The sequence below is a fragment of the Bombus huntii genome, chromosome 7 (assembly GCF_024542735.1).
Source record: "Bombus huntii isolate Logan2020A chromosome 7, iyBomHunt1.1, whole genome shotgun sequence".
Classification (NCBI taxonomy): domain Eukaryota; kingdom Metazoa; phylum Arthropoda; class Insecta; order Hymenoptera; family Apidae; genus Bombus; species Bombus huntii.
Window position 1 is genome coordinate 13,128,725 of NC_066244.1, and position 25,842 is coordinate 13,154,566.

General features: G+C 28.5%; 8 protein-coding genes across 8 annotated transcripts; 4 read left to right on the top strand and 4 right to left on the bottom strand.

The window, feature by feature from the left end:
• Positions 1-90: 90 nt before the first annotated feature.
• Positions 91-2,125, bottom strand: LOC126867324 (alpha-2-macroglobulin receptor-associated protein). Its single transcript, XM_050621716.1, has 7 exons — positions 1,838-2,125; positions 1,552-1,693; positions 1,309-1,479; positions 1,116-1,226; positions 916-1,027; positions 640-796; positions 91-562 (listed from the first exon to the last, which is right to left on the bottom strand). Exons 1-7 carry the CDS (start codon positions 2,036-2,038, stop codon positions 359-361), a joined length of 1,098 nt encoding a protein of 365 aa, XP_050477673.1. The 5' UTR covers positions 2,039-2,125; the 3' UTR covers positions 91-358.
• A 132-nt stretch (positions 2,126-2,257) lies between these two features.
• On the bottom strand, positions 2,258-6,790 carry LOC126867291 (programmed cell death 6-interacting protein). Its single transcript, XM_050621592.1, has 15 exons — positions 6,563-6,790; positions 6,126-6,241; positions 5,841-5,968; positions 5,452-5,730; positions 5,273-5,374; positions 4,971-5,193; positions 4,770-4,893; positions 4,524-4,701; positions 4,295-4,456; positions 4,063-4,206; positions 3,774-3,989; positions 3,529-3,678; positions 3,317-3,458; positions 3,051-3,239; positions 2,258-2,970 (listed from the first exon to the last, which is right to left on the bottom strand). The coding sequence occupies exons 1-15, from the start codon at positions 6,766-6,768 to the stop codon at positions 2,864-2,866; spliced, it is 2,466 nt and encodes an 821-aa protein (XP_050477549.1). The 5' UTR covers positions 6,769-6,790; the 3' UTR covers positions 2,258-2,863.
• Positions 6,791-7,205: 415 nt separating this feature from the next.
• LOC126867327 (transmembrane and ubiquitin-like domain-containing protein 1) lies at positions 7,206-10,157 on the top strand. The gene is made up of 4 exons (XM_050621719.1): positions 7,206-7,329; positions 7,908-8,225; positions 8,301-8,598; positions 8,688-10,157. Exons 2-4 carry the CDS (start codon positions 7,928-7,930, stop codon positions 9,112-9,114), a joined length of 1,023 nt encoding a protein of 340 aa, XP_050477676.1. The 5' UTR covers positions 7,206-7,329; positions 7,908-7,927; the 3' UTR covers positions 9,115-10,157.
• Positions 9,650-14,476, bottom strand: LOC126867285 (isoleucine--tRNA ligase, cytoplasmic). The gene has a single exon (XM_050621578.1). The coding sequence runs from the start codon at positions 14,333-14,335 to the stop codon at positions 10,586-10,588; it is 3,750 nt and encodes a 1,249-aa protein (XP_050477535.1). The 5' UTR covers positions 14,336-14,476; the 3' UTR covers positions 9,650-10,585.
• A 94-nt stretch (positions 14,477-14,570) lies between these two features.
• Positions 14,571-18,590, bottom strand: LOC126867295 (ADAM 17-like protease). The gene is made up of 13 exons (XM_050621604.1): positions 18,099-18,590; positions 17,733-17,972; positions 17,526-17,647; positions 17,252-17,402; positions 16,979-17,181; positions 16,707-16,901; positions 16,496-16,634; positions 16,265-16,419; positions 16,079-16,159; positions 15,796-16,004; positions 15,465-15,703; positions 15,277-15,392; positions 14,571-15,192 (listed from the first exon to the last, which is right to left on the bottom strand). Exons 1-13 carry the CDS (start codon positions 18,154-18,156, stop codon positions 14,884-14,886), a joined length of 2,217 nt encoding a protein of 738 aa, XP_050477561.1. The 5' UTR covers positions 18,157-18,590; the 3' UTR covers positions 14,571-14,883.
• Positions 18,591-18,788: 198 nt separating this feature from the next.
• LOC126867328 (cysteine and histidine-rich domain-containing protein morgana) lies at positions 18,789-20,666 on the top strand. Its single transcript, XM_050621721.1, has 4 exons — positions 18,789-19,091; positions 19,242-19,804; positions 19,924-20,112; positions 20,190-20,666. The coding sequence occupies exons 1-4, from the start codon at positions 19,013-19,015 to the stop codon at positions 20,379-20,381; spliced, it is 1,023 nt and encodes a 340-aa protein (XP_050477678.1). The 5' UTR covers positions 18,789-19,012; the 3' UTR covers positions 20,382-20,666.
• A 74-nt stretch (positions 20,667-20,740) lies between these two features.
• LOC126867321 (piggyBac transposable element-derived protein 4-like) lies at positions 20,741-22,565 on the top strand. The gene is made up of 2 exons (XM_050621712.1): positions 20,741-22,117; positions 22,419-22,565. The coding sequence occupies exons 1-2, from the start codon at positions 20,926-20,928 to the stop codon at positions 22,433-22,435; spliced, it is 1,209 nt and encodes a 402-aa protein (XP_050477669.1). The 5' UTR covers positions 20,741-20,925; the 3' UTR covers positions 22,436-22,565.
• Positions 22,566-23,033: 468 nt separating this feature from the next.
• LOC126867345 (esterase OVCA2) lies at positions 23,034-24,472 on the top strand. Its single transcript, XM_050621769.1, has 5 exons — positions 23,034-23,423; positions 23,527-23,686; positions 23,790-23,984; positions 24,093-24,233; positions 24,298-24,472. The coding sequence occupies exons 1-5, from the start codon at positions 23,397-23,399 to the stop codon at positions 24,435-24,437; spliced, it is 663 nt and encodes a 220-aa protein (XP_050477726.1). The 5' UTR covers positions 23,034-23,396; the 3' UTR covers positions 24,438-24,472.
• Positions 24,473-25,842: the final 1,370 nt, after the last annotated feature.

The following is a 25,842-nucleotide window of genomic DNA, read 5'->3' on the forward strand; positions in this document are numbered from 1 at the left end:
GAACAATTGTCATAGCAATATTGATGTAACATATGTTACTAAGTAAAATATAGTTAATACAAGAGATTAGGGAAGAGCTTAATGTATGAATTAGATAATATAACTTTTATTATTGTAAACATGATAAAATCATATAAATTATTTATGTAATATTCTCTTATGTATGTAATTATTTTTAAAAATATATCATGTACATGCAATATAAAATAATACAATTTTCAAATTAGATCTTTGTAAATCTCAAATTCGTATAAAAACTTTTTAATATCTCTACTAAAACTACTAAAATAACTTTTAGTTACAATTAAACTATTATAAAAGTAATAATAATATTTGTGTAAATTTGTTGATATGTATATTATAGTTCAGAATGTCTTTGCAAAATCCTTGTTTCAAGATCTGCATGAAGCTTTTGAACAGTTCTCGAGTGTTTTTTAATATGATGTTCCATAGTAGAATTTTCTACATCATACGGTTTTCCTTGACGTGCGGCTTCTAAAGCAGCTTCCGTGTGTAAATGACGCAATTTCAATAATCTTCCTTCATAGTGTAACAGTTCCTCCTAATAATAAAATACAATATCAATAATATATCAAGTATAGAAATAAAATACCAATAGTTATACGTGTATATAAATACCTTTAACGAAGCACGTTCTTCTGGAGAGAATTGAGATTTTAATACAATACGCCATAAGTCTTGAACTTTTGGTTCTATAAATTCTTTATGATTTGGTCCTTTTGCAGTTAATCTATCCAAACGATCAAATCCATTTCTAATTTCCAAATGTTTTCCTCTGAAATTATACATTTACTCAATTCAATTATACATTTAAAAGTTAAATTATATGTTCAAAAGTAGTGAAATATCCACTATATTTTTGTAATACTAATTATATATGTGCAATATCCATACCTAAGTAAAGATGCTTTTTCTAAATAATCTAACTTTTTTTCAGGAATCTTGTTAGAAATTTCTTCCTTGTGATCTATTTCATTCCAACTCTCTGGTTTATGATGTAGACTGTCTGTATATATGAAATGACAAATATGAAATTTATTTTACTTACTTTCAGTTATTGTATTTTATAATATACATATAATGTAATTACTAACTTTTATATGTTTCTGGATCACCAGCTTCTACATCTTTCAAAAGATTCATGTATTCATCCACTTTATCTTGGTGATGTTGAAACTCTTCCTTTAGAGTTTGTAGTTCTTCATCTATATTTTTATTATATTTATTAAGTACAATTAAACAATGTTGAGATTAAAAATGTAAATAGTTCTCTTACATGGCACTTACGTGAAAAGCCTGCCAATTCAGCTTTAGCCCACAGTTTGTTTAATCTGCTATCTTTAAAAACATCTCTGGAAATATAATTATTACCATCATTTAAAGCTTTATGTCTCTTTAATAATTCTGGGTTCTCTGTATCTTCAAAGTACTCCAATAACCCATAAGTGCTCATAATTCCTTTAAAAAACAAAAATTCAATACAAAATACATGTTATAAATATATTAAAGTCATCTTTTGTTCCAGATTACCGATTAATTTTTTCCTTAAACGTGCTTCTTCTTCACCATTCGGATCTTTTCCTTCAGACTTAAAATGTTTATACGCAATTTCTTCTTTATCGTGGATTTTCAGATCACTGAATATTGACTGCAGTTTTGTATCTGTCAACCGCTACAAAAAAGATTAATCTGTATGTGTATATTTTTACATATATTAGTAATATATCTTTACATATATATATATATATATATTTTTTTTTACTTATATATTTTTACATATATTAGTAATATATCTTTGTAATATATTAATTCTTACATTTTTCGCTTTTACCCATAGTACATTTAATTTTGCCATACGAAATGGTTTGTCCAATTCACGAAGAGAGGTTGGGAATTGTAAAGGATCTTCATATTTCGGTTTATTTGCTTCTACAGAATATTTACTAAATGCAGCAGTTATATGAAATAACAGAACACATAAACTTATTGATAAAAAGGTCCTGCTTAAAAATGCCATAATTTTTCACTTTCAACAACTTCGTCTACTTCCGTATAGAATACAAAATTAGGTATGTGATCATTTGCTGACATATGCAGATAATCATCTTTTGACATATACAGATTCATTTGATAGGCTTTTGCAGAAATATATACATCTGCATTAGGAAGATAATCTCTATTTCAGAATCTTTTCAGTTTATTTTCTTAATTGAGAGGAAAAAAGTATATGTATAAATATTATGCCGTATCATAAATATTTATTAAAATCAAAAGTAAATGTAGTGAGTTCCTTAGTAATCACATTTAAAAATTTTACATTGTTTCCATTTGTTACAGAGAATTGTCATATACAATTTAAGAATAAAAACATCATCAAATTGTTATGCATTGAAATACTGCTAATATATAGGATTGTATGCTTATAAATACAAGAAAGATTAGAATTTTAGTAACAATGAAATAATTACGATTTGTAGGCATTATAATCATTGACTACAATATATTATGTTACAAAATATATTTATAAATTGCACGAGCATTATCGTATTTAAATCTTTTTTCTTTTCCTGAAGCAACATTTAAAGCTTAACACATATTACGTAGTAATACATTCTATATCAAAATTCAACTGCATGAAATACAATAACAATCAAGGAATATAATTTCTTCAAAATTGATTTTCAACGTATAATTTCTTTACTGCTCGATATTGGACAGATTGAAACGTATTTCGCATTAACTTTCATAACGTTATATCATATACATTTTTTTTTCATTCTTATAAATTCCGCATGCTATATTATGCAATCACAGTATACGTATATAAAATATTATTCATTCTTCAAAACGGATGTCCTTGGCGAGGATGTTGATTACCGCCATAACGTGGCAGAGTTGCGTATCCACCATAAGGAGCTGGAGGCATATTTTGATACGGATTATAACCTCCTAAAAATAAAATTCCAAATATAAAGTATATTCCGAAATGTCATGTAACAATATGAATGACTCTGCATTTTTTATATCACCTTGCGCGGGATAAGGCATTGTTGCATATGGATTATACGTTGTAGGCATAGGAGGGGAGATATATGTGGGATATGGTGTAGTAGGACCAGGTCCATACGGTATAGGCATTCCACCTTGGAAATGCGTAGGATACGGTAATTGCGATGATCCACTTTGTTCTATTCCTGATTGGCTTTGTCCGGATGTTGCTAAATATTAAAATTTTTTTTTTAATAAACTGTGTAGAGAATACATGCAATATTATTTATAAAAATCTAATCTATACCTCCGTGATGAGATGGAATGTTAGGAGTTGGAGTTGGCCCAGTATGGCTCAAATTTGTTGTTAAATCCTTCAGTAGTTCTTCTTTCTCAGTTTTCCGAGCAAAGCAGAAGTCCGATATTTTATTTTGGAAGACTACTAGCAACTATACAAATATAAGAAATTATAAATTTTAATTCTAATATAACATGAAAGGATTATGATCAGCTATTTACCTGTGTTAAATCATTATAAAATTTAGCACCTTCGTTTAAGTTGCCTTTCAATTCTTTAAATGCATCATAAGCAGCTGCTAATTTACATAACATTGCTTCTCTTGAACTACCTCTACCAGATTGTTCGGCTGTAAATTGTGTATGACACATCTAAAATTGTTTTTAAAATTAGTATGTATCATAGGAAATATTGTAAATATGCAAAATAATTATTACAATATAATTTTGTAATCCTTTATACATACCTGAATCTCAGCAATTAATTGTTCTTGGCGAGCAACGCTATCTCTCACTTGTTTTTGTAAAGGTCCATAAGTTTTTCCTATGCTTTCAACTGACAAATTTGGTTCATCAATTCCGCCATCTTTTGCAAGTGCTGACAAGAACGTTGCTTTCATATCGGTAATAGCAGATTTCAGTTCACTTTCTATAACATCGCGTTCTGTTTTTAGTGTTTCAATCTTAAAAGAAATTAATAGCATAAGTAATCTAAAAAAATAATACAAAAAATATAACTTTGCGTAAGATACCTACATCTTCCATTAATTTCCTAAGTTGAACAACAGTATTGGTTTCTTGAACTGCCGATCCAGTTGGCACAGCATTAATCAAATCATTTGCATGCAAACTTAAAGTTTCCATACTTTCCTTGTGATTTTCATATTTCTCGCGAACAACCTATAAGATATAATAATTATCTTAAAAGGTTTGATGTAAATAATTATTTTACAAGTCATCTTCCATGCATATATTCATACACGTTTACCTTATCAGCGGATACAGCATTATTAATAATTTCACGATATTTCCGTAGAGTAATAGTAAATTGCTCTGTTAAACGACTGCTAGGTATTCTTGTCCAACGTTCTTTAAATTGTTCTCTTAATTGATCATCAGACTCGCGTTCCTCTTGTAACATTCGTTCACACTATAAAAACAGTAATGATTGAACAGTTATATCGAAAAAAAAGTATATAATCCATGCATTTCTTTACCTCGTCCAAAAGTTCTTTATTTCTTTGTAATAGATCAGGCAATTCTTTCATAGAATTTTCCAAAGCTTGAATTCCACCTGCATCTTTTACATATTGAGCCTTCTCTAATACAGATTGAGGTAACTCAGTTCCACTTGTATCTTCAATAGCAGCTGGTAAATTTAAACTTGCCAACACACTAAAAACATAATTATTAGACATCAAATAAAAAGTCAGCATTTAAATATATTTACATAATCATCATACCCGTTTAAAATTTGTGTCATTTCGCGTAATTTAGATATTTCTGAATTAACTAATTCATTCCGACGAACTTCATAAGATGATAATGCTTGATGTACGCTAACAGGTAATAAATCAGCAAAAAGATCTAAAATTATATAATGTATATATAAAAGAAATTATACTAAAAAACATTCTTTAAATTTGTTATTATATACAACAAACCTTTAAAGTTAGAGCTAAGAACTTCAGGCATTGATAACAGTTTTGCAACATTAGCTTTTCCAACTGGTTCCAAAGACTTTATATCTGGTATTCTTTCATGATAAATGAAATCATTATCCTTTTTTACTTCTGTTAGATTCCTCTGTGCTTTGTTAGCATAGTCTTGGAATAAGTGGGATTTGTTTGAACGTTGTTGCGCAGCTTTAAACAATTCCACAGCATGCTAAAAATGTGCATTTTAATTAATTTTGACTTATTTTTATGTTTACATATTTAATATATTACCAACTTTTAAGATTTACCTCTAATCTGGCAATTTCTTCTCCAATTAACTTGTTATTCTTGCATACCAATGATTGATAAAATTCGGTCATTGCCCGATATCCAGCTTGTTTTCCTGCAATCTATTATTATTACGTTATGAACAATTATTTTATATATTTTGTATAAATTCCATATAAATAAAATTATAAATCCATACTAAAGGAACCCATTCTTTATCCCAAAATGCCCTGAAAATCTCCTTTTGAAATAATTTTAATGTATCTGCATACAGTTCTTCTGCCTGTGCAGCTAGTTTAGCAATAATCCCATTTTTCATAGCATCATGGATTGCTTTATGTACAAATATTTCTTGAGCCTGAGCAAGCATTAATGAAGATAATGCTCCTAATGTTTCTGGACTGATATCTGGTGTTGGTTCTTGTTGAATAGCCATCATAACATTTGCTTTAAGATAATTAAAGATACCAGCAGATTGCTAAAATTTATACAATATGTAGATGAATCATTTTTTATACCAAAGCAAATTGAATATTTATATCATTTTCCAATTATATCGTATTTAATTAATGGAATTAAAATATTTACTTGAAATAACTTTGCAGCCAGTTTCAATCCTTCATCACTTTCTAAAGACTGTGCTGCTGCAACTGAACTTTGCAAAGCAGCAATATTAAATAATACACAAACTTTTTCATATGCTAATGTACTAATTGCTGAAAAATCAAATATCATATATTATTTTAAATATCACAAAACCAATATTATTTGAAATATAATTCAAAATATTGATGTAATCAGTAAGAGGTTTATCTTATCTTTATTTATTAATCAGTTAAGAATCTATGAAAAAGCATATTTAAAATATCTTACTTAAACTGAGTTTTCCACCAAATATGGTACGATCAAATGCATCTTTCCACTTAAATGGAATTTGTAATTCATGAGCAGGTATCTTGCCTTCCAACGCACACAACTGATCATAGTAACTAGAAAAAAGAAGAAAACATAAATTTGATTTAAAAAGATGTCATTACTTAGAAATTAATTTTTATTAATTGTTAATGATATTATTTTATTATATTATAATAATTGCATATCTTTCAACACTAATTTATCAAAATTATATCAAAAGTGCAGACTTAATAAAACATCACGAATCACTAATCTTCGGTTGCTTTTAAAAATTTCTTCATTGGAATATTTCGTATTAAATGCAAATTTCATGAAGCAGATTATAATAAAGTAGTCACATTTTTTAGTGTACTGTCATAATTAAAATTAAAATAATAATTAAAGATGAGTCATACCTGTATATAACCTCCAAAGAACTTTCATATTTCTCGAAAGCTCGCCACAAAGCATTATTCCTTAATTTACTAAAATCTGCGATTGCTTCCGTATAATCTTTTTGATCGTTTGCGTTATTATACGTTGATTTAATAATATTTGTAAGTGGTTTAATTACATCAACATCAGACGGTTTCTTCAACGGTACCGCAATTAGCTCAGCCATTTTGACGTGTAGGTCATGTGATTGAGATCGAACAAAATAGTATATCTTGATACACACATCATACTTATATCTGAGGTATATGGTATACATGCATATCTTACACGTATTCAATACTATGACATTTATTTTATACTACATTTTAAAGTTTCACAACATTTTAAAGCTTTTTTATTTTTAATAAATATGAAGTAATATAATTTTGTTTTATGATAAGAACGTCGCATGGAATAGATAAATTTACGTTATTTTTTAATTTTTCAAACAAGTTTATAAATACATATATCTACATATATAAGGTTCATATAGTACTAACATGATGTAACTCGTTACATATTATTATATCACTTTGATTTCTATACGAATATAAAAAGTAATTCCGAATTATACCCTTATATATTATATATCATTTTGAAATAATTAAAAGAATTCGCGCCTTCTTATATGTCGCTGGTTGTCATAAATTATCTACGTCATCTCCAGATGTTTGTAGATGAGATTTTTATAAGTGGTTTTGGTGAAGCTTTAATTTTGTTCTGTTTTGTCTAATTTGTATAAATTGAGGTAAGAATAAGTGATTTGCAAAGACGGCAAAGAATTATATGGGATAACGGAAATTTTACTTCACGATATAAAGTAAACCGTATGAAATTACTAAATTACTATCTATGTTCAAACTTCCTTAAAATGTATAATAACATTCGCTTACTACTCTAGAAAATATTGAAAAAGTAATGCAAATTTATTATAATTGTTCAAGGTGTTACTCGTTTTATTGTGGAATTTTATTCCCATATATTAACTTATGTAGAAAAAATAATATCGATTTCACCTTAAAGACATTGAACTGAAATCAGGGTTATTTTTTTTTTGTTCATTATCAATATATGCATGAAAAGATTTTTAAGGAAGTAGCATTATTGTTATGTGGTATGAAAGTTGAATAATATAATTCTAAGTATTTTTGATATGTAATATTTTATAATTGCAATTGACATGTAACAAACATAATATATATAACAAATATAAACATATTTGATGAATTATGAATCACTATAAATCATTCATGATTATTTAATCTTTTCACTTTCTGTAATAGTATTAATATTTTTGTTATTATATATTTATATTTATTTATACAGGTTAATTTTAGATCATAGAAATGACTCTGATCGAAGGTGTAGGAGATGAAGTAACAGATTTTTGCATTGTTGTGGTTGTGCTCTTAGTAGGATGGCTTGCCTGGTATTCCACAAGTATTACAGATCAACCATTAATACGCACAGTACTTGTAATACATCGAACACGCACACGTCTTGCTGAGCTTAGAGCTACTCATCAAAATGCAAGCTCATTTACACGACCTCCAAATTTGGAGGTAACCGAAGAAGAAACTATAGAACCAATTACAGATGATGGTAATAGCACTTCACAAAGTTGTCCTGAACCATCTATTGCAGGTGATATGTCATATTTAAAAATACTTCTAAAAACATAATAGAAACATTAGAACTATTTATTGTCTGTCACAATAGACACAAATGGAGAAATTTCTCCTGACACACATAGAATGTCTGAAGCAACAGCTACAGAGGAAGTACTTATTGAAGCTATGGATTCATTTAATGATAGTGCAACAAATTTGAAAAAACAAACCAAAATAAACCCTCCTAAAGAGACAAGTATATCAACATCAACGTGTAATGAACCCATAGAACATGAATGTGAAAATCTTTCAGACACTAATGAAATTAGCATAAAACTAAAGTTTATAAACGATGATCAAAAAATGGTTACTGGTAGCCTGAAAGAATTACTTGGGGATTTTAAGAGGTTTCTATTATTTCTTTTTTTAAATAGATTTTTCATGTTAAAAAATATTTATAAGTGAAATATATATAATGAATTTTTACATTTTTCAGGAGACATTTTCAAACGGAGCTTGATGCACAAAAATTAGTGCGTTTAGTTTTTAATGGTCGAGTATTGCAACCTGATAGTCAAACATTGGAAAAATGTGGCTTGTATAACAATTGTGTAGTTCATTGTTTGGTTCATCAACCACGACCAAATCCTGTACCATCTCAAGCATCAACATTAGATAATTCGTCATCAATATATTTTAATCCTCAATCATTTCCTGAGATTCCTGTTGGTACAGGAATTAGTTCAGTACATAACGAATGGGATTTGAGTAGACCATTAGTGATCATTTTGACTGTCATGTTAGGTTTTGCTTGGTATTCCCGATACCATTATGCTCAATTTTTTACTGCGAGTATTACACTCGCATTGTATGCCCTCACTGCAATTTTCGCAATGTCAGTAGCTTTAATATTATGTCATTAGTTAGTAATATCTTTCTCAATCAAGACAAGAGAAATATTGAGTGAACTTATAACTTATAAGAAAGAAACTGATCAAGATATTACTTTGGAACATGATTTTGTAAACGTCGATATGTGTTTTTTAGTGTAACATCATTTGAACACATTGGTTCCTGACATCAAGAAGAACATGAAGAGTTATTGTGATTTTTAACAATGTATAAAAGAATTCACATGAATAAGAGGTGAGGTATACTTAGATAGTATGGTTGCATTTCAAATTTGAAATCAATTTATGTGCATTAAGCTCAATATTTTTATTTATATATTTAATTTAATAAGAAAATTTCTTTGGGTTTATATAAAATATCACAATTATAAATGGAAATATACATATAACATTAAATAAATTTGGACGATTAGTATTTTACTAACTATTATTTTACTAACTGTTCATTTAAATAGACATATTTATGAAATTAATTTTCGATAAATGTTATTAAACTGTTGAATTAGTCATAATAAATATTATAAACGATAATTGCAATGGCACTATATCATTTTGAATGCAAAATTTATTATATACTTATACATTCGTTATATTTTTTATTGAATTTAAAATTTACATTATCTATACGTGACTTAAACTTGAATATGCTTTGTAACTATTATAAATTACAGTTATTAGAACAAAATCATTATACTTTTATAATCTTCCAAAACTTCTAACATGAATGAAAGTTATAGAATGAAAATTACCTGTAATGATAACATTTTTTAAGTACCATTATGTGAATTGTTAAAAAAAAATTAAAGTCATTAACAGTGTGTACATACATAACTCATAATGTAATAAGCAATCATAATTGCAACTTATTAGAAGATACACTTCATATTACTTCCAGAAAAGAAAATTCGTTACTTTTTCGGACAATGATGTCATTGAAGACAGTGATTTATCGTTACTTTTGCAATACACTGTACTATAGTAGTTTATAGAAAAATCAAATTATGTGGTACTATCACGATTTTTATTAAATGTGAAATAAATAGTTATTTATTTGATGTTTTCTCACATGAGTATATTTTATAGTTTATTGATTGATTTTATGTAAATAAAAATTTATTTTTCATTTGAATCTAATAATATTAAAAAATGAATTAAATAGAAAAAGGTATATTTGTATATTGTATGGTTTATAATATAATAATCGTTTATTTCTTAATTATAAAATTGTTGCAATTACATACTGTTCTTTACAAAAACTGAACAAGTTATAAAGTCTTATATAAAATAAATAAATATAATACATGAATAAAGTTACCACCAATCCAGAATTAATATTTAAATATGCAATGTATGATTTATAATGTATTTAGTACCAGCCTTAATTTAAATTTAAATGGAATTATTAAACCTTGAAAAACATTTGCAAAATGAGGTACGTAAATAAAAGATAAATAATTAATGAAAAATCGCTTTTAAATAGAAGTTAACTTAATTGTAGCGTCTTCCCACATAAATCGTTTAGCACTTTAGGTATAGGTTCAGAAACACTTAGTTTATTAAAGAAGATATTTAATTGTTCTTTTAACATTGTATTATTCAAACAAAAATTTCCTTTTGGATTTTCCAGGAGAATAGTACCTTTCCCTAATGTGCTATTGATATTAATAAAATTACAAACTGGTTGTTTTAATACTGTAGATGTTTTAGTTTCAGTAAAACCTATTTTCATTACTTTTATTATTTGTTTATGTAATGATAAAATATTTGTTTCCTCTGATACTGGTTTATTGTCGACGTGTAAATTATAAGCGCAATCATAAATACCGAATATTAACTCAATTTCGTGTTTTAATTGTTTGTAAGAAATAGGAACTAATGAATTAGAAGTTTCTAACAATACAGTTCCTACACAGCTAGTTGCTCCAAATCTTGGCTTTATACCTATAAGTTCAATGTTTACATATTTTAAAAAAGGTTCCACATTTATTTTGTTGTTTTCAATTTCGTCTATTTTAGTTTTTACTAAGACAAGTTTCATGTCAATGCCTTTAATCTTTTGCATTTCTTCTATAATTACATTCGCATCATTTGACATTTTTGATATATTCTCTTGTGGAGTTTTAGTTGCATTTTCGATAAAATCTTTGTGAGTGATAATTACTTTTGCCAAATTACTATCTTGATCTTGTATTTCATAATATGCAATGGCTTCATCTGATGGAACTAATTGAGCTTTCTTTCTCAGTTTTTGAATCCTATTGATTACTTCTCTTGCCACTCCTTCATTGTGCATGCTTTCATCAGGAGTAACATCTAGCAATATTAAAATATTTCCTTCGCTATGAGCCTCATATTGTTTACACAATTGTTCAGCTGCTGGTCCCGTGAAACTAAACATCAGTCGTAAATCTTGTTCTTCCAATTTATGACCTTGGACAGTAATTTCTTTCTTCGCAACAAACATTTGTAATTCTTCATCAGAAAGCTCTTTAATAGCTTGAGTAACAGATTTAAATTCTCCTTTAAGGCGGGCTCCAAGTATTTTATGATCTGGTTCTGCTCTCAATTTAACACCATACTTCTCCTTATCTGTAGTAACAGTTAATTCTTTTACATTAAGTTCTTCTAGAATATATGATTTCAGAGATTCTATTTCTTTTAATACTTCAGCATCTTGATGAATTACTACAATTCCTGGTAATGGATATTTAACAGGAATTGTTTTCCTATCCCTGATAACACGTCCTAGTTCAATTATAGTTTGCATATAAGATATAGCCTTTTCAATCTTTTCATCTATTAATTGTAAATTAGATTCTGGTATCATTTGATAATGAACACTATCCATGTTAGTTTTAGATACTGAAAGTAATTTAACTAATCGTTGGAACATGAATTCTGTTAAAAATGGTGTAAATGGTGCATTTACGCGAACCATTATATAAAGAACAGAAAACAAAGTTGTCAAAGCTTGTTGGCAATCAGCTGAACCACCATCTCCCTTTATACGTTTCCTATTCATTCTTACATACCAGTTGGTAAGATTATCTATATATTTTATCAAGTGAGGTACTACAGTATATAACTTATAAGCATGCATTTCTTGTTTAAAAAATTGTAATAATGTCTGTGTAAAAGATAAAATCCATCTATCCATTATATTATTCGAACATATTTTTTTAGATTCATCATATATAAAATTAATTTTTTCTTCTCTTTCAAATCTTTCAATATTTTGCATTAAGAATCTAAATGCATTGTACCAAGGCAAGAACACATCTTTTATAATATCCCTAACTCCTTCTTCCTTGAAACGCAAATTTTCTGCTCTTACAACAGGAGAATTAATTAAGTATAAACGAAGAGCATCTCCTCCATACTTATTAACAATTCCCACGGGATCTGGATAATTTTTTTTACGTTTAGACATCTTTTGTCCATCAGATGCAAGTATCAAACCATTTGCTACTAAATTTTTAAATGGAGCTTTCCCAAAAAGAGCTGTTGATATAACTAATAAAGTATAAAACCATCCACGAGTTTGATCAATACCTTCTCCAATAAAATCAGCTGGAAAATTCTCTTCAAATTCTTTCCGATTTTCAAAAGGATAATGCATTTGTGCATATGGCATTGATCCAGATTCAAACCAACAGTCAAATACTTCAGGTACTCGTCGTAAAGGTGGACATCCTGGTCGGTTTGATGGTATAGTTAAATGATCTATACTTTCTCTATGAATATCTGTTACTTTTGTATTAGTCAATTCCTCCAATTCTGCTATACTTCCTACACATACAATTTCTTGCCCATCTTCTGAAATCCATAAAGGAATTGGGTTACCCCAATATCGGTTTCTACTAATAGCCCAATCACGAGCATCTCTTAACCAATTACCAAATCGTTTATCTTTGACATAATCTGGCACCCAATAAGTATTACTATTTGCTGTAATAAGTCTATCTTTTATGGCTTCTACCCTGATAAACCACGAGGGTACAGCTTTATATATTAGTGGTGTATCAGATCTCCAGCAATATGGATAACTGTGTTTAGTAGTACTACTATGAATTAATTTTTTATTTATCTGGAGATATTTAATGATATCCTTGTCAGCATCTTTTACATATTTTCCAACAAAATCATGTACTGGTTCTACAAAACATCCACAACTATCAATTGGGCATACGATTTCCTGATCTTTTGTTATGACACCAGCTTCCAAACAACACCGATAATCATCTTCTCCAAAATAGGGTGCTTGATGAACAATACCTGTTCCAGTCTCTGCTGTGACATATGTATCATTTAATACTACAAAAGCACCTTTCTCTCTTAGATTTTGAAAATATGGGAAAGGAGGATTATATACCTTTCCTTTCAAATCACATCCTTTCCTTTTACCTTGTATAGTATAAGAATCTTTAGATTTATAAACAAGTTCTAAACTTGACTCTAATATAATATAAACATTACCAGATGAATGATCTTTAACTTCTACATATTCAAAAGTAGGATTACAGCAAAGTGCTAGGTTGCTGGGTAGAGTCCAAGGAGTAGTAGTCCAGGCAAGGAGAGAAACACCTGGTTCATCTACTATAGCAAATGATACAACTATAGAAGGATCAACAACATCTTTATAATTCTGCCCTGACTCAAAATTAGATAAAGGAGTGTTACAACCCGTAGAAAAAGGCATTACTTTAACACCTTGGTATACAAGATCTTTATTGTATAATTCTTTAAAAATCCACCAAATGGATTCCATATACCAAGGATATAATGTTTTATAATCATTTTTGAAATCTATCCATCTGCCAATTCTACCTACAATCGTTTCCCATTCTGTTGCATATTTCATTACAATGCTTCGACATTCTTTATTATAGTTCGCTATACCCATTTTAGCAACATCATCAGGACCTTTTATATTTAATGTTTTATCTATTTCAAATTCGACAGGTAAACCATGAGTATCCCAGCCAAATCTTCTTTCCACGTGATAACCAGATTGATAAGCATACCTTGTCACAATATCTTTTATTGTTCCTGCAAGTATGTGCCCATAATGAGGTAATCCCGTGGCAAACGGTGGACCATCGTAAAACGAATATTTTGGTCTTCCTTTCGACAACCTCAAAGAGTTTTGAAAAGTATCACACTTTTTCCACAATTCTAAAATGATCTCCTCTTCTTTTGGAAAATTAATCGTCTCCGGAAGTTTTTCTATCATTTTTCTGAAAATTTGAACACTACTTCACAAATTATTTGGTACCGGCTGGTACGTTGATGCAATTATGAGGTTCAGGGTATCATGTATCAGAGGAAATACGTTACCAAAATTACACGTAACAAAATTTTAGAGGTTAGCGCTACGATTTGTAGCACGTGCTTTTGAAAAGATGAACATGACATTCAAATTGACAATCCGAATAAAAATTATACTCTTTTATGTTTCCGAAATTCAATTTGGTTAAAAATTTTGGTATTTATTTTGGTATCTTTTACAATATATAAATAAAATCTAATGGAAATTTTACATATACATATATAAATAAAAAATTATATAAGTATACATATATTACTGTTAAGTAGATAAAATTTTCGCTTAATTATTAATATTATTAAATTTATTTTTGATATCATTTACGTTAAAAACATTCTTTATTTACATAATGAATGAAAACCATCTGTAATATAAAAATTGAAGATATTTATGACTAGAATTTTATAAACCACGACACTTTCACGTTCGTGGTGAAATAATCGTAGCTAAGACATTTACGATTGTTGCGTAACTTGGGGTATCTTCTGCCGTTGTCCACCAATACGGATAATTTGTCTTTGCTCATCTGGGTGAATAAGTTCATCTGTGTGCTTCCAACGCCACTTTTTTTCACTTTCTTTAATTCGTCTGTGGTCGATGTAACTAATAACGCAGCTAGTGGGAATCCACACAATGGCAGTAATAATTATAACAGCACCTACTATATTGTCTTTTAAAAATCGCATAACTTTGTTAATGTTTATGTCCTCAATAATATCCCAAAATCGCTCTACTACATCTTGAATTGTTTTTTCACAAATACCCTAGAAATATTTTATAGGTTCTATAATTACGTGTACAAAGTGTAGTAAGATCCTTTTAAATTACTAAAATTTTTTCAATCATACCTTATTACAGAAGCCTTGAATACATGGTGTTCCATCAGGTAAAATATCTTGTGGATCTATGGGGAAACATGTTTCATTTAAACTCATTCGACAGCATCTTTTACATGCATCTCCAACTACAAATAAATATGTGATATAGAGATATAATATCTTTGATTATTATTTGTAGCAGTATATAAAAACCATACTTGTATCACACATGCAACTCTGCAAACCCTGTGTCTCACAATATGGTACACATTTTCCAAGTCTGCATTGACCTCTTTCAAGGCAACCTGTACCATCCTTCATTGGTGGAGATCTAGGACATTCACTAGATGCTCCTGTACAGCGTGATTCTTGCTCGCATGTAGCATATTGTGCATCGCGACATTTTACACCTAATGGCATGAATGCACAGCTTTGACAACAAGGTGAATTTTTATCACTGGAAAGATATATAATATTAAATATTTAGAAAAGATATTTAATCTACAAAAAATAGATTAGAGAGAAATTTGTATAACAATGGATAATTACCTACAAACTGCTCCTTGACTTCTACGAAGTTTACAATTTTTATCACAACAAGCATCATTATCTTCTGTACCAAGCAATCCTGCATCACATTCTTCATCTCCTTCAACCCGTAAATTACCACAGAATGATTCTTCTGGCTCGGAAAAGCAGCGACCTGACTTTGCTTGTAATACTTTTCTAATAGATCTTAAACTACATGGTGAAAAACGCTAACCCGTAAATAATTAATGATAAATATTTTTTTAGCATCATATTATTCTGGTTTTATATTAATTAGATGTACCTTGTTATTCACATCATATCCACTAACACTATACGTATACATTAAGTATGAACCTCCTTGACTAGCACTTGGACTGCATTCCTATTTAAAAATATCATTTGTTTAATGTATGAGAATTAATCTATTTCTGTTAGACTAATTATTTTAAAACTGTTCGATAAATCACAAATAAGTTAAAAAAGTTACTGTTATATCTGGATCATGTTCAGAGCCCCAATTGTGACCAAATTCATGTGCAGTAACTAAGTCTGCTTCTCTTGTGATAACTCTTTGTCCATAGTGATTCCTACTAGAACTTAAACCTGAATTGAGATATAATGTGTAACCATTTTTGAAATATTCTGGAACATTTAAAATGAAACATTAAAGTTTATATTGATTTGTCTATAAATAGATAAAAAATATTCATTAATATACCTGGTGTACAAATTCCACCTACTGAGTTTCTACGAGGTGACCCAACATATGCCAATCCTAATATACCACCTTCGAATTTAAGATCAGTAAATAAATGAGCTAAACAAAAATCTTTGTGACTATATTCTCGACTAAAAACCTAGGTACAATTTATATAAGCCAATCAATTATTAATTAAAATTATGACATTTTAAATAAAGAATTGCTTTACCTCAAGCAATGTGCGAACATCCCATTTTTCTCTAACCATATTATAATGTGTCTCACCACCTCTTACACGAGTTGGTTCACTATGAACTACAATCTTTTTAATGACAAAGCCCATTCCTTTAAATCCATCTTGTTCTTGTCTTTCTTGCCATAAAGTATCATTATAAATTTTATGTACTCTATCAATTAAACTTATCTAAAAACATATATAAAAACAAATTATTATCTAAAACAAATTATTTGATATTTGTATTAAGTAATGCAACTATTTACTAGATAATTAATTGTAGTTTTTGTACTGCTAGCACCCATTTCTTGGTAAAAACGATAGTCAGCAACTAATAGTAATGGACATCTTGTTTTTGTTGGAGTATATTCATAAGTTTCTGTCTGTCTCTTTGCCCTGGAATGTTCATGTGATTTAGAATCAGACTTTTCTTCTACCCCTTTCTCTTCCTCATTATTTACCGAAATGTCTACAATATAAATTTTATATAAATATATAATACTCTCTAATATAATTCTCATTTAAGACAGTAAATTGACCTAATTCCTCTTTTACGTATCCACAAGTTTTGGGAGCACCATGTGTATGCCCTTCTCCATGTTCAAAATGTTCCCAACTTAATTTAACATCTGATGATTTATAAATAATCATTGTTTCATTCCCTAAATGAGGAAGATGTCTCCAAGATGGCTATAATAGATAACAAAAATAAATTGTAATTTAAATTCTATTAGCTATGTTGAAATATACCACTTAAAGATTAATTCTTTAAGTTAATCTACATGTTAATCTACATGTAGTTAATCTACATGCCTCAATGTGAAATGTTTCATCGGAAATTGTAATGCTGCCTGTAAGAACACCATTGTCAATATGCATTTGTGCATGAGAGTCAATTTCACCAAATACTCGTCCATGATAAAAGCTTTCATGATCTTAAATAAAATAAGTTATTAATCATTTATGAAACTTATTCTAGAAACTTAAAAAATATATTTATAAATATTGATACTATTTTACCTAAATGTATAGTCTTCTCTTCTCCATTACCATTTACTTCATATGCTTTAAATTTGGAATGGATAACTTCTCTTCTTGGTGTTAAAATTAATCGAAAGTATCGTCCATGGGAGTAAAACTCTAATTCGTTTATTTTATTATAAGGATGGTAACTGTGCTGAATACCCCGTTTTACAATATTATGTTGCAATTGGGATATATGAAGAGTTTCATAATACTTTAAATTTCTATGAAGACCATCTAAAAAAGCGTATTTTACTATTTGGATATTATATTAAATTGTATAAGTTGGAAATAAGATACATAATAATTTAATGTATTATAAAATTAAATATATAATTTTTGATATATGATAAAAAAACTTACATGTGTTTTGTACAGTAAATAAAACGTAATATATTAGAAATATATTTTGAAGTTCCATATTTGTTAAAAATGTCACATATTATTGAATTTTATTTATTATAATAGTCACTTAAAATAATACTTTAAAGATTATGATTCATAGTAAAGGCATTTTTTTATCGTTATACATTAGATTGCATTGGTCGCATTATTTATGTTACGTTCTCAAATCTCGATACACACTCCAAACAGTTTTTCTTAAAATATAGAATACATAGAATTGTTGCTTGATTTCGAAATGTATTCACTCAGTGGTGATCAATTGTAACTATGTAAAGTTTCAAATATAAGAAAGATATCACTTTTTTATATGAAGAGAATTTGTCAATAAAGTAGTGTAAGTAAGCTGAATGTCAATTTATTATGTCTTTCATATTTGACAAAAACAAATAATGACTGTAATACAATGCACATGAAGAAGATAATAAAATCAATGTTTAAATTTAATTAATCAATTTTATTACATTTCGAATGTTTATTACATTTTTTATTAATGAAATACTGTCTACAAATTGAGGTTTATATTGAACAATGTAAGTAATCTTTTGACAAAAATTGTTCTTTAATTTGCTAAAGCTGCATAATAATTGTTATAAATGTTAGTCCATCTGTCTTATTATTATATTTTTCATGGCAATATGTGTATTGTATAGTGTGATTGCAATTGATTCTAATTTTTTCTACAAATGGTTTATTTAAAAACAAGTTGAGATTCTCTAGAACATGCTAGAAGTTTTTCGAAATTGTAAAAACAGAAAGGTTTACAGTGTGTACTAGTTACTCGGTGTACTCGGTGTAACTTATACGCTTGACGTACTCGTATTTGTGATCCTATACAACGTGTGTAACTAAGTTAAAATAAGATAAAGTTAAAAATGTCGCAGGAAGAAAATTTATTGCCTTGTTATAATCGTGGCTGTGGCAAAAAATTTGATCCGAACGATAATAAGGAAGGTATGTTATACTAAAGGTATATTAAGCTACATTAGAAAATTTGGAAATATAATATAGTTTCAGAGGTTAATTGTTTTCCTTATTGATAGTTAGGTTAGAAATATTATCATGCAAAATGCTTTACAACTATTGTTATTGTCATCTTTTCAGGAGATTGTATTTACCACTCTGGGTATCCAGTATTTCATGATGCCTATAAAGGTTGGTCTTGTTGTAATAAGAAATGTACAGACTTTACGGAATTTTTAAATATCAAGGGATGTGTGAAATCATATCATTCAAATATTAAACCAGCAGAGCCAGAAAAGCCTGTTGTTGATAAATCAAAATGGAATGAAATAATTGAAGTAATTGCTCAACCTCTTAGCAATGGATCTGCTTTAGAAAGGCCTCCTTTTGAAACCCCACAAGTCAATTTAATGCCAGATGTGTCACCTGCTTTATTAGAACAAATTAAAGGATTAACTTCTAATATATCACAAAACATATGTGAAAGTAAAGTTCAAATTGGACAAAGTTGCAAGAATAATTCATGTAAGGCTACATACAATGGCCCTGCCTCTGATGATGAAGTATGTAATCATCATCCTGGTGTTCCTATCTTCCACGAAGGAATGAAATATTGGTCTTGTTGTCAAAAGAAAACCACAGACTTCTCTACATTTTTAGAACAACCAGGGTGTGCACAAGGAAAGCACACATGGATTTCTAAAGTATGTTTCTTCTTATTTTGAAAATATTTTATTTATGTCTTTCAATGGTATAGATTTTAGTACTATATCTAAATATTGTGATAACTTTGCTATGTAAAAAATAATTTATTATTTTTCAGAATACTGGTAAGAAGGCTAAATGCAGAATGGATTGGCATCAAACAGGCACATTTGTTGTAATTTCAGTTTATGCTAAGAAATATCAACCAGATCAATCATCTATTAAATTGAATCCTATACGATTAACTGTAGATTTGTTCTTCATAGAAGAAAACTCTAGATATAATCTTGATTTAGAATTAAGAGGAGTATGTATTTAAAATCTTTACATAATATTTTGAAACAATTCCGAAATATTAACTTCTGTAAAATTTCATTCTTATAGATTGTTGATATTACACAAAGCAGTGTCAATATGCTTCCTACTAAAGTAGAGATTAAATTAAAGAAAGCAGAACTTGGGTCATGGGCAAAGCTGGATTTTCCTAGAGCAACTGAAGAAGAAACTGAAGAAGATAGCCAAAATGACGAAAATATTAGTGCACAAGTTGAAGCTGTAGATCTTAGTGATCTTTAAACATTCATATCTAAATAATTCATTAAGGACATCATTGTAAATTATGTACCTATCTTATTTTTAAAGATAATACTTTTATTTAATGATATAAGAGAATATTGTTTCTTTGACATGAATGGGATCATTTTTAAAGAAAATGAATACTTAATATCCATTTTATTTTCAGTAAAAGACTATTTAAAAAGTTTATTATTAAAATTCATATTTAAAAGAAATATGGCACCTTTATGACTTCTCATGTTTTATTTATGATTTCTTTAATATCAATAAATCATTTTTAATTTACTCCGTGTTTTAATTTAGTTTAAGGCAATCTTAACATAAAATTTGAAACAATTTCATAAATTAATTAAATGTTCATAAATTACATTTTTGATAAAATTGATATTATTTTCTTATATATTCTTATTTTTTAACATTTTACCGACCGATAGCCGATTAATCGGGTTTTTGCCGCCGACGCTTACCGACCGATAACCTATTAATCGGCTTTTTGTCGTCGACGCTTACCAACCTATAGCCTACCTATAGTTAATCGGTTGCCATGGCGATAAACAATCTTTCTCATTATATGAGCAGTAATTTGTTATTTAGTACTAAGGTACCTTGCTCAGTTGCGTCAGTTGCGTTGCTGTGTAAGCTCCCACAGTTTTATACCAATTCGAAAAACTTACCGTTCGCGATGAACGAAAAGAATGGTATTGGAGAGTTTTATTTAGATGATCTGTCAGATTGTCCTGACAGTTATTCAAGAAGTAATAGTGGTGACGAAAGTGATGGCAGTGATACAATTATTCGGAAGCGAGGTTCTGTATTGCCACCAAGATATAGTGATTCAGAAGATGATGAGATAAATAACGTTGAAGACAATGCAAATAACGTTGAAAATAACGATGATATATGGTCAACGAACGACGAAGCAATAATTTTGGAACCTTTCGAAGGTAGCCCCGGCCTAAAAATTATGCCAAGTTCCCCAGAAAGTGTGACGGACAATGTCAATTTATTTTTTGGAAATGACTTTTTCGAGCACTTGGTGAGGGAATCCAACAGATATCATTATCAGGTTATGGAAAAATATAAAATTCCATCAAAAGCGAAAAAATGGACAGATATAACGGTACCGGAAATGAAGAAGTTTTTAGGGCTAATAGTTCTAATGGGACAAATAAAAAAGGACGTTCTTTACGACTATTGGTCCACTGATCCAAGTATAGAAACTCCATTTTTCTCACAAGTAATGAGCAGGAACAGATTTGTGCAAATAATGCAGAGCTGGCATTTTTGCAACAATGACAACATTCCTCACGATTCACATAGGCTTGCTAAAATCCAGCCTGTTATTGATTATTTTAGGCGAAAATTTAACGATGTATATAAACCCTGTCAACAATTATCTTTGGATGAGTCTATAATTCCGTGGAGAGGTAGGCTATCCATTAAAACGTATAATCCCGCAAAAATTACAAAATACGGAATACTTGTGAGAGTACTGTCTGAAGCTGTCACAGGATACGTATGTAACTTTGATGTGTATGCTGCTGATGGCAAAAAATTAGAAGACACTGCGGTTATTGAACCGTATAAGAACATGTGGCACCAGATTTATCAAGATAACTACTATAACAGTGTAAAAATGGCTAGAATTCTCTTGAAAAATAAAGTGCGAGTGTGCGGAACCATTCGAAAAAATAGAGGTCTTCCTCGATCACTGAAAACAATACAACTTTCAAGAGGTCAGTACGAATTTCGTAGGAATCATCAAATTTTGTTAGAAGTATGGAATAATGGCAGAAGAAATGTCAATATGATCTCAACTATACATTCTGCACAATTAACGGAATCCAGAAGCAAAAGTAAAAGATCAGACGTCCCAATACAAAAGCCTAATTCAATCATAGATTATAATAAATATATGAAGGGCGTAGATCGCGCGGACCAATATCTAGCATATTATTCCATTTTTAGAAAAACAAAAAAATGGACTAAACGGGTTGTAATGTTTTTTATCAACTGTGCACTTTTTAATTCATTTAGAGTATACACAATCCTAAACGGAAAAAATATTACGTACAAGAATTTCTTGCACAAAGTCGCAGTTTCATGGATAGAAGATGGTGAAACTAATTATACGGAGCAAGATGACAATCTACCTAATTCCGAACCCACAAGGAGAGCACCCAGATTAGATCATCCCGGAAGACTATCGAATTATGGAAAACATAAACTTATAAATATAGTAACAAGCGGTCGAAGTCTAAAACCCCAAAGACAATGCAGAGTTTGTGCAGTTCAAAAAAAAAGAAGCAGAACATGTTTTGTTTGTAAATTTTGCAATGTTCCACTGCATAAAGGCGACTGTTTCGAACGATATCATACTTTAAAAAAATATTAAACTATTTCACATTTGAACTAAAAACCGTTGTAATAGATAAAATAAATATAATTTAGTATTAATATTATGAAAACAAAAGATTTTATTCAATTTAATTATCCTATAGTAACAAAAAGCGGCCAATTTTATCTGAGCATACGAAAAGCACAGATACTCCCGCCCGACAGTCTAAACCGAAACAGAGCCGGCGCCAGGGAGAATCTGCGCCTGAGCAGCCGGTCGGACGTGCGTTTGCTGTTGAACCGCTAGTGGTCAGTAAACCAGAACCAGTCAGTAAGCCAGTAACTGATCAGTTAACTAGATTGTATAGTTCAAATTGAACTTAATCTAGTTTTTAAACGTTTGAATGTTGTCTAACTTCGTTATATATTATATTCTTTTCTATAATTTTCCAGAGTCAATAGTCACTTATAGTCAACCAAATAAATTTATTTGGAAAGCATTTTAATTTGTAATTATTTTATTATGAATGAAATAAAATTGTTTCTAACCATTTCGATTAACATTTAAAAAGTCGTGTTTTATAACCTTTTTAACTTAATAAGAAATATATAAAAACTATATATAATTAAATATATATCCCATATTTGATATTAATTAAATGATTTATTAATGTCATTATGGATAATTCAACAACTAAGTTGCGAGTAAGAAATTAATATCATTAATATTAGTATGTATATATGTATGTATATAGATAAAAATATTCTTTATAATATATCTATATATATGTATTTATATATATTTTAGATACTTGCAATTCATGGATATGCTCAATCAGATGTTATTTTTAAAACAAAATTGGGCTCTTTAAGAAAAGGATTTAAAAAAGAGGTTGATTTTACATTTTTAAGAGCCCCACATAAAGTTCCAATGAGAAGTAACTTTAATATCGATACAGAAGAAGATGGTATTGTTTTTTATGAATTTTACGAATTAAATTAAATATTGAAAGTGATGTGTTTATAACTAATGTATTTATAATTAGAAAATAAATATTTTCAATATTATAGCATATGGATGGTGGTTCAATACGAAAGATCACATATTTAAAGCAGTTGTTCCAAGCAATTTAGCTGTAGGTTTTGAAGAAAGTATAGTTGTAATAGAAGAGGCATTTAAAAAATTTGGCCCTTTTGATGGCATTTTAGGCTTTTCACAAGGTGCAGCATTTGCTACTCTACTTTGTTTTATGCAACAAAAGAATTGTAAGTCTAAATATACACTTAAACAAATATAGTAATTATAAAATGGGATTAAATTAAATATAATTAATTCAATGGGATATAAATTAAATATTATTAATTATTTTGTAGTGTTGCAGATAAAGTTTGAGTTTGCAATTATTATATCTGGATTCAAATCATTATGTATACCTCATGGAATATATTATGATGGAAAAATAAGCATACCTTCTTTACATATTTATGGGAAGACTGATCAAGTTATACCAACAGGTAAAAGATATTTTTTAGTAGATTAATAAAATTAACAACTGTTTCATATCCTCTTTTTTTATAGAAATGGCAGAGGAGGTTAGTGAAATGTTTATAAATAAGACAAATATAACACATGAAGGTGGTCATTATATACCAAGTAAAAAAGAATATTATAAAGAATTTATTATGGAAATGTTCTTAAATAAAAACAAAAATAATTAGTAATGTTTACATATTCTACATTACGTGAATATATATATATATATAAAAAAAAAAGAGTATAGTTTATACAATAATGAAAGTCTATTCTAAAGTATAAGTACCATTGAGCGATATTAGTAAATTTATTCAAATTAATTATAAGTAAACATTGTACATTGTACATTTTATGCACTAGAGATGAGATTTGTTAACATTTTATATTTAAACTTGTATATGACAATTGAAATAAGAGAGCAAAAACATAACAAATCAAGATGATTTTATGAAGTAATACATAGTTGTTTATCGTTTTACATTAATCCCTATATGGTTAAAAATTGTTTAATTGTTTTATAAAAGGCACTACAAATTTTAAACGTTCAGTATTTGGAAACTTAAATTATATGTGTATTAAAAATGTATTAAATAGTGCCTTATTCAGTTTATTAAAGTAGAATGTGTTAATTGCTTGGCTTAACTATTCATGCATACTTTCATACAAACTTTATGATTCCATGTTTATGTTACGTTATGTATATGTTTTATGTATAGCAAGTTAAATGTTTAAGTAGATATCAACTGCCTTGGTTTATATGCTTGATTACTTATTATTTTTAATTCCAAGATATGTAGATTTATATGGGCGACCATTGTAGTAGGGTATATTTATAAATGTTAACATCTTGTTATTCAAATTCTCTTAAAACTGCCTACAGTATTAAACATTGTTTAATAACATCCTGCTTGAATGTATACAAAACAGTAATTAAATTAACTTATTGCACTATAGTGACATCTTAATTTTTTTAAAATATTGTTAGTTTAGTTTAAGCAATTTAGACCTACTTAATGCATTAAATTGTAATTTTTGAATAATGATACCCCAATATATTTAAGAGCATTTTATATGTTAAATGTGTTAATATAACATTCATATTATGAATACATTAAATGTATTCATACATTACATATAAACTGCATATAATTTTTTAAGTTTATAATTCTATATAATAAATATACATGCAATTCTTCAAATAAATAAATTAACGAATATATGTAAGTAAAGTTAAAAAGGTATCATGGTATAGTAAAATATAATTGATAGAAGTATTGTATTTTATACCAAAATGATTATTTACTTGATGTAATGTATCAAATGTAATCAATTCATTAAAATTACGTACACTATTTATAATTTATCACATTTTCAAATTTCTATTCTGTAACTGTCAAACCTAATCTTCAAAGTTTTTACAATCAATATCTTTTAATTTTGCGCTTTAAGTAATAAGTAATATTGCTATATATATTTTACAAAATTTGAGGCATCTGTATTTCAAGCTTAATAAAAAAATTCATGGAAGTTTATAAGCTAGAATATGTATTCAAATAAGAGTGGATTTGACTGGAAATATTCTAAAACACT

Coding starts and splice junctions, on each gene's coding strand:
- LOC126867291 (XM_050621592.1), bottom strand. CDS start 6,768: ATGGCTGAGCTAATTGCGGTACCGTTGAAGAAACCGTCTGATGTTGAT. Junction 5,731..5,840: donor TGGCTGCAAAGTTATTTCAA/GTAAATATTTTA, acceptor TATAAATTTTAG/CAATCTGCTGGTATCTTTAA. Junction 4,894..4,970: donor TCTTAGCTCTAACTTTAAAG/GTTTGTTGTATA, acceptor ATATAATTTTAG/ATCTTTTTGCTGATTTATTA.
- LOC126867321 (XM_050621712.1), top strand. CDS start 20,926: ATGGCGATAAACAATCTTTCTCATTATATGAGCAGTAATTTGTTATTT.
- LOC126867327 (XM_050621719.1), top strand. CDS start 7,928: ATGACTCTGATCGAAGGTGTAGGAGATGAAGTAACAGATTTTTGCATT. Junction 8,226..8,300: donor TCCTGAACCATCTATTGCAG/GTGATATGTCAT, acceptor CTGTCACAATAG/ACACAAATGGAGAAATTTCT. Junction 8,599..8,687: donor TTACTTGGGGATTTTAAGAG/GTTTCTATTATT, acceptor TACATTTTTCAG/GAGACATTTTCAAACGGAGC.
- LOC126867324 (XM_050621716.1), bottom strand. CDS start 2,038: ATGGCATTTTTAAGCAGGACCTTTTTATCAATAAGTTTATGTGTTCTG. Junction 1,227..1,308: donor TGAATTGGCAGGCTTTTCAC/GTAAGTGCCATG, acceptor ATAAAAATATAG/ATGAAGAACTACAAACTCTA. Junction 563..639: donor AAGAACGTGCTTCGTTAAAG/GTATTTATATAC, acceptor TTTTATTATTAG/GAGGAACTGTTACACTATGA.
- LOC126867285 (XM_050621578.1), bottom strand. CDS start 14,335: ATGATAGAAAAACTTCCGGAGACGATTAATTTTCCAAAAGAAGAGGAG.
- LOC126867328 (XM_050621721.1), top strand. CDS start 19,013: ATGTCGCAGGAAGAAAATTTATTGCCTTGTTATAATCGTGGCTGTGGC. Junction 19,805..19,923: donor AGCACACATGGATTTCTAAA/GTATGTTTCTTC, acceptor ATTATTTTTCAG/AATACTGGTAAGAAGGCTAA. Junction 20,113..20,189: donor TTGATTTAGAATTAAGAGGA/GTATGTATTTAA, acceptor TCATTCTTATAG/ATTGTTGATATTACACAAAG.
- LOC126867295 (XM_050621604.1), bottom strand. CDS start 18,156: ATGGAACTTCAAAATATATTTCTAATATATTACGTTTTATTTACTGTA. Junction 17,648..17,732: donor AGAGAAGACTATACATTTAG/GTAAAATAGTAT, acceptor ATTTTATTTAAG/ATCATGAAAGCTTTTATCAT. Junction 15,704..15,795: donor AGTCAAGGAGCAGTTTGTAG/GTAATTATCCAT, acceptor ATATCTTTCCAG/TGATAAAAATTCACCTTGTT.
- LOC126867345 (XM_050621769.1), top strand. CDS start 23,397: ATGGATAATTCAACAACTAAGTTGCGA. Junction 23,424..23,526: donor ATTCAACAACTAAGTTGCGA/GTAAGAAATTAA, acceptor TATATATTTTAG/ATACTTGCAATTCATGGATA. Junction 23,985..24,092: donor TTTTATGCAACAAAAGAATT/GTAAGTCTAAAT, acceptor ATTATTTTGTAG/TGTTGCAGATAAAGTTTGAG.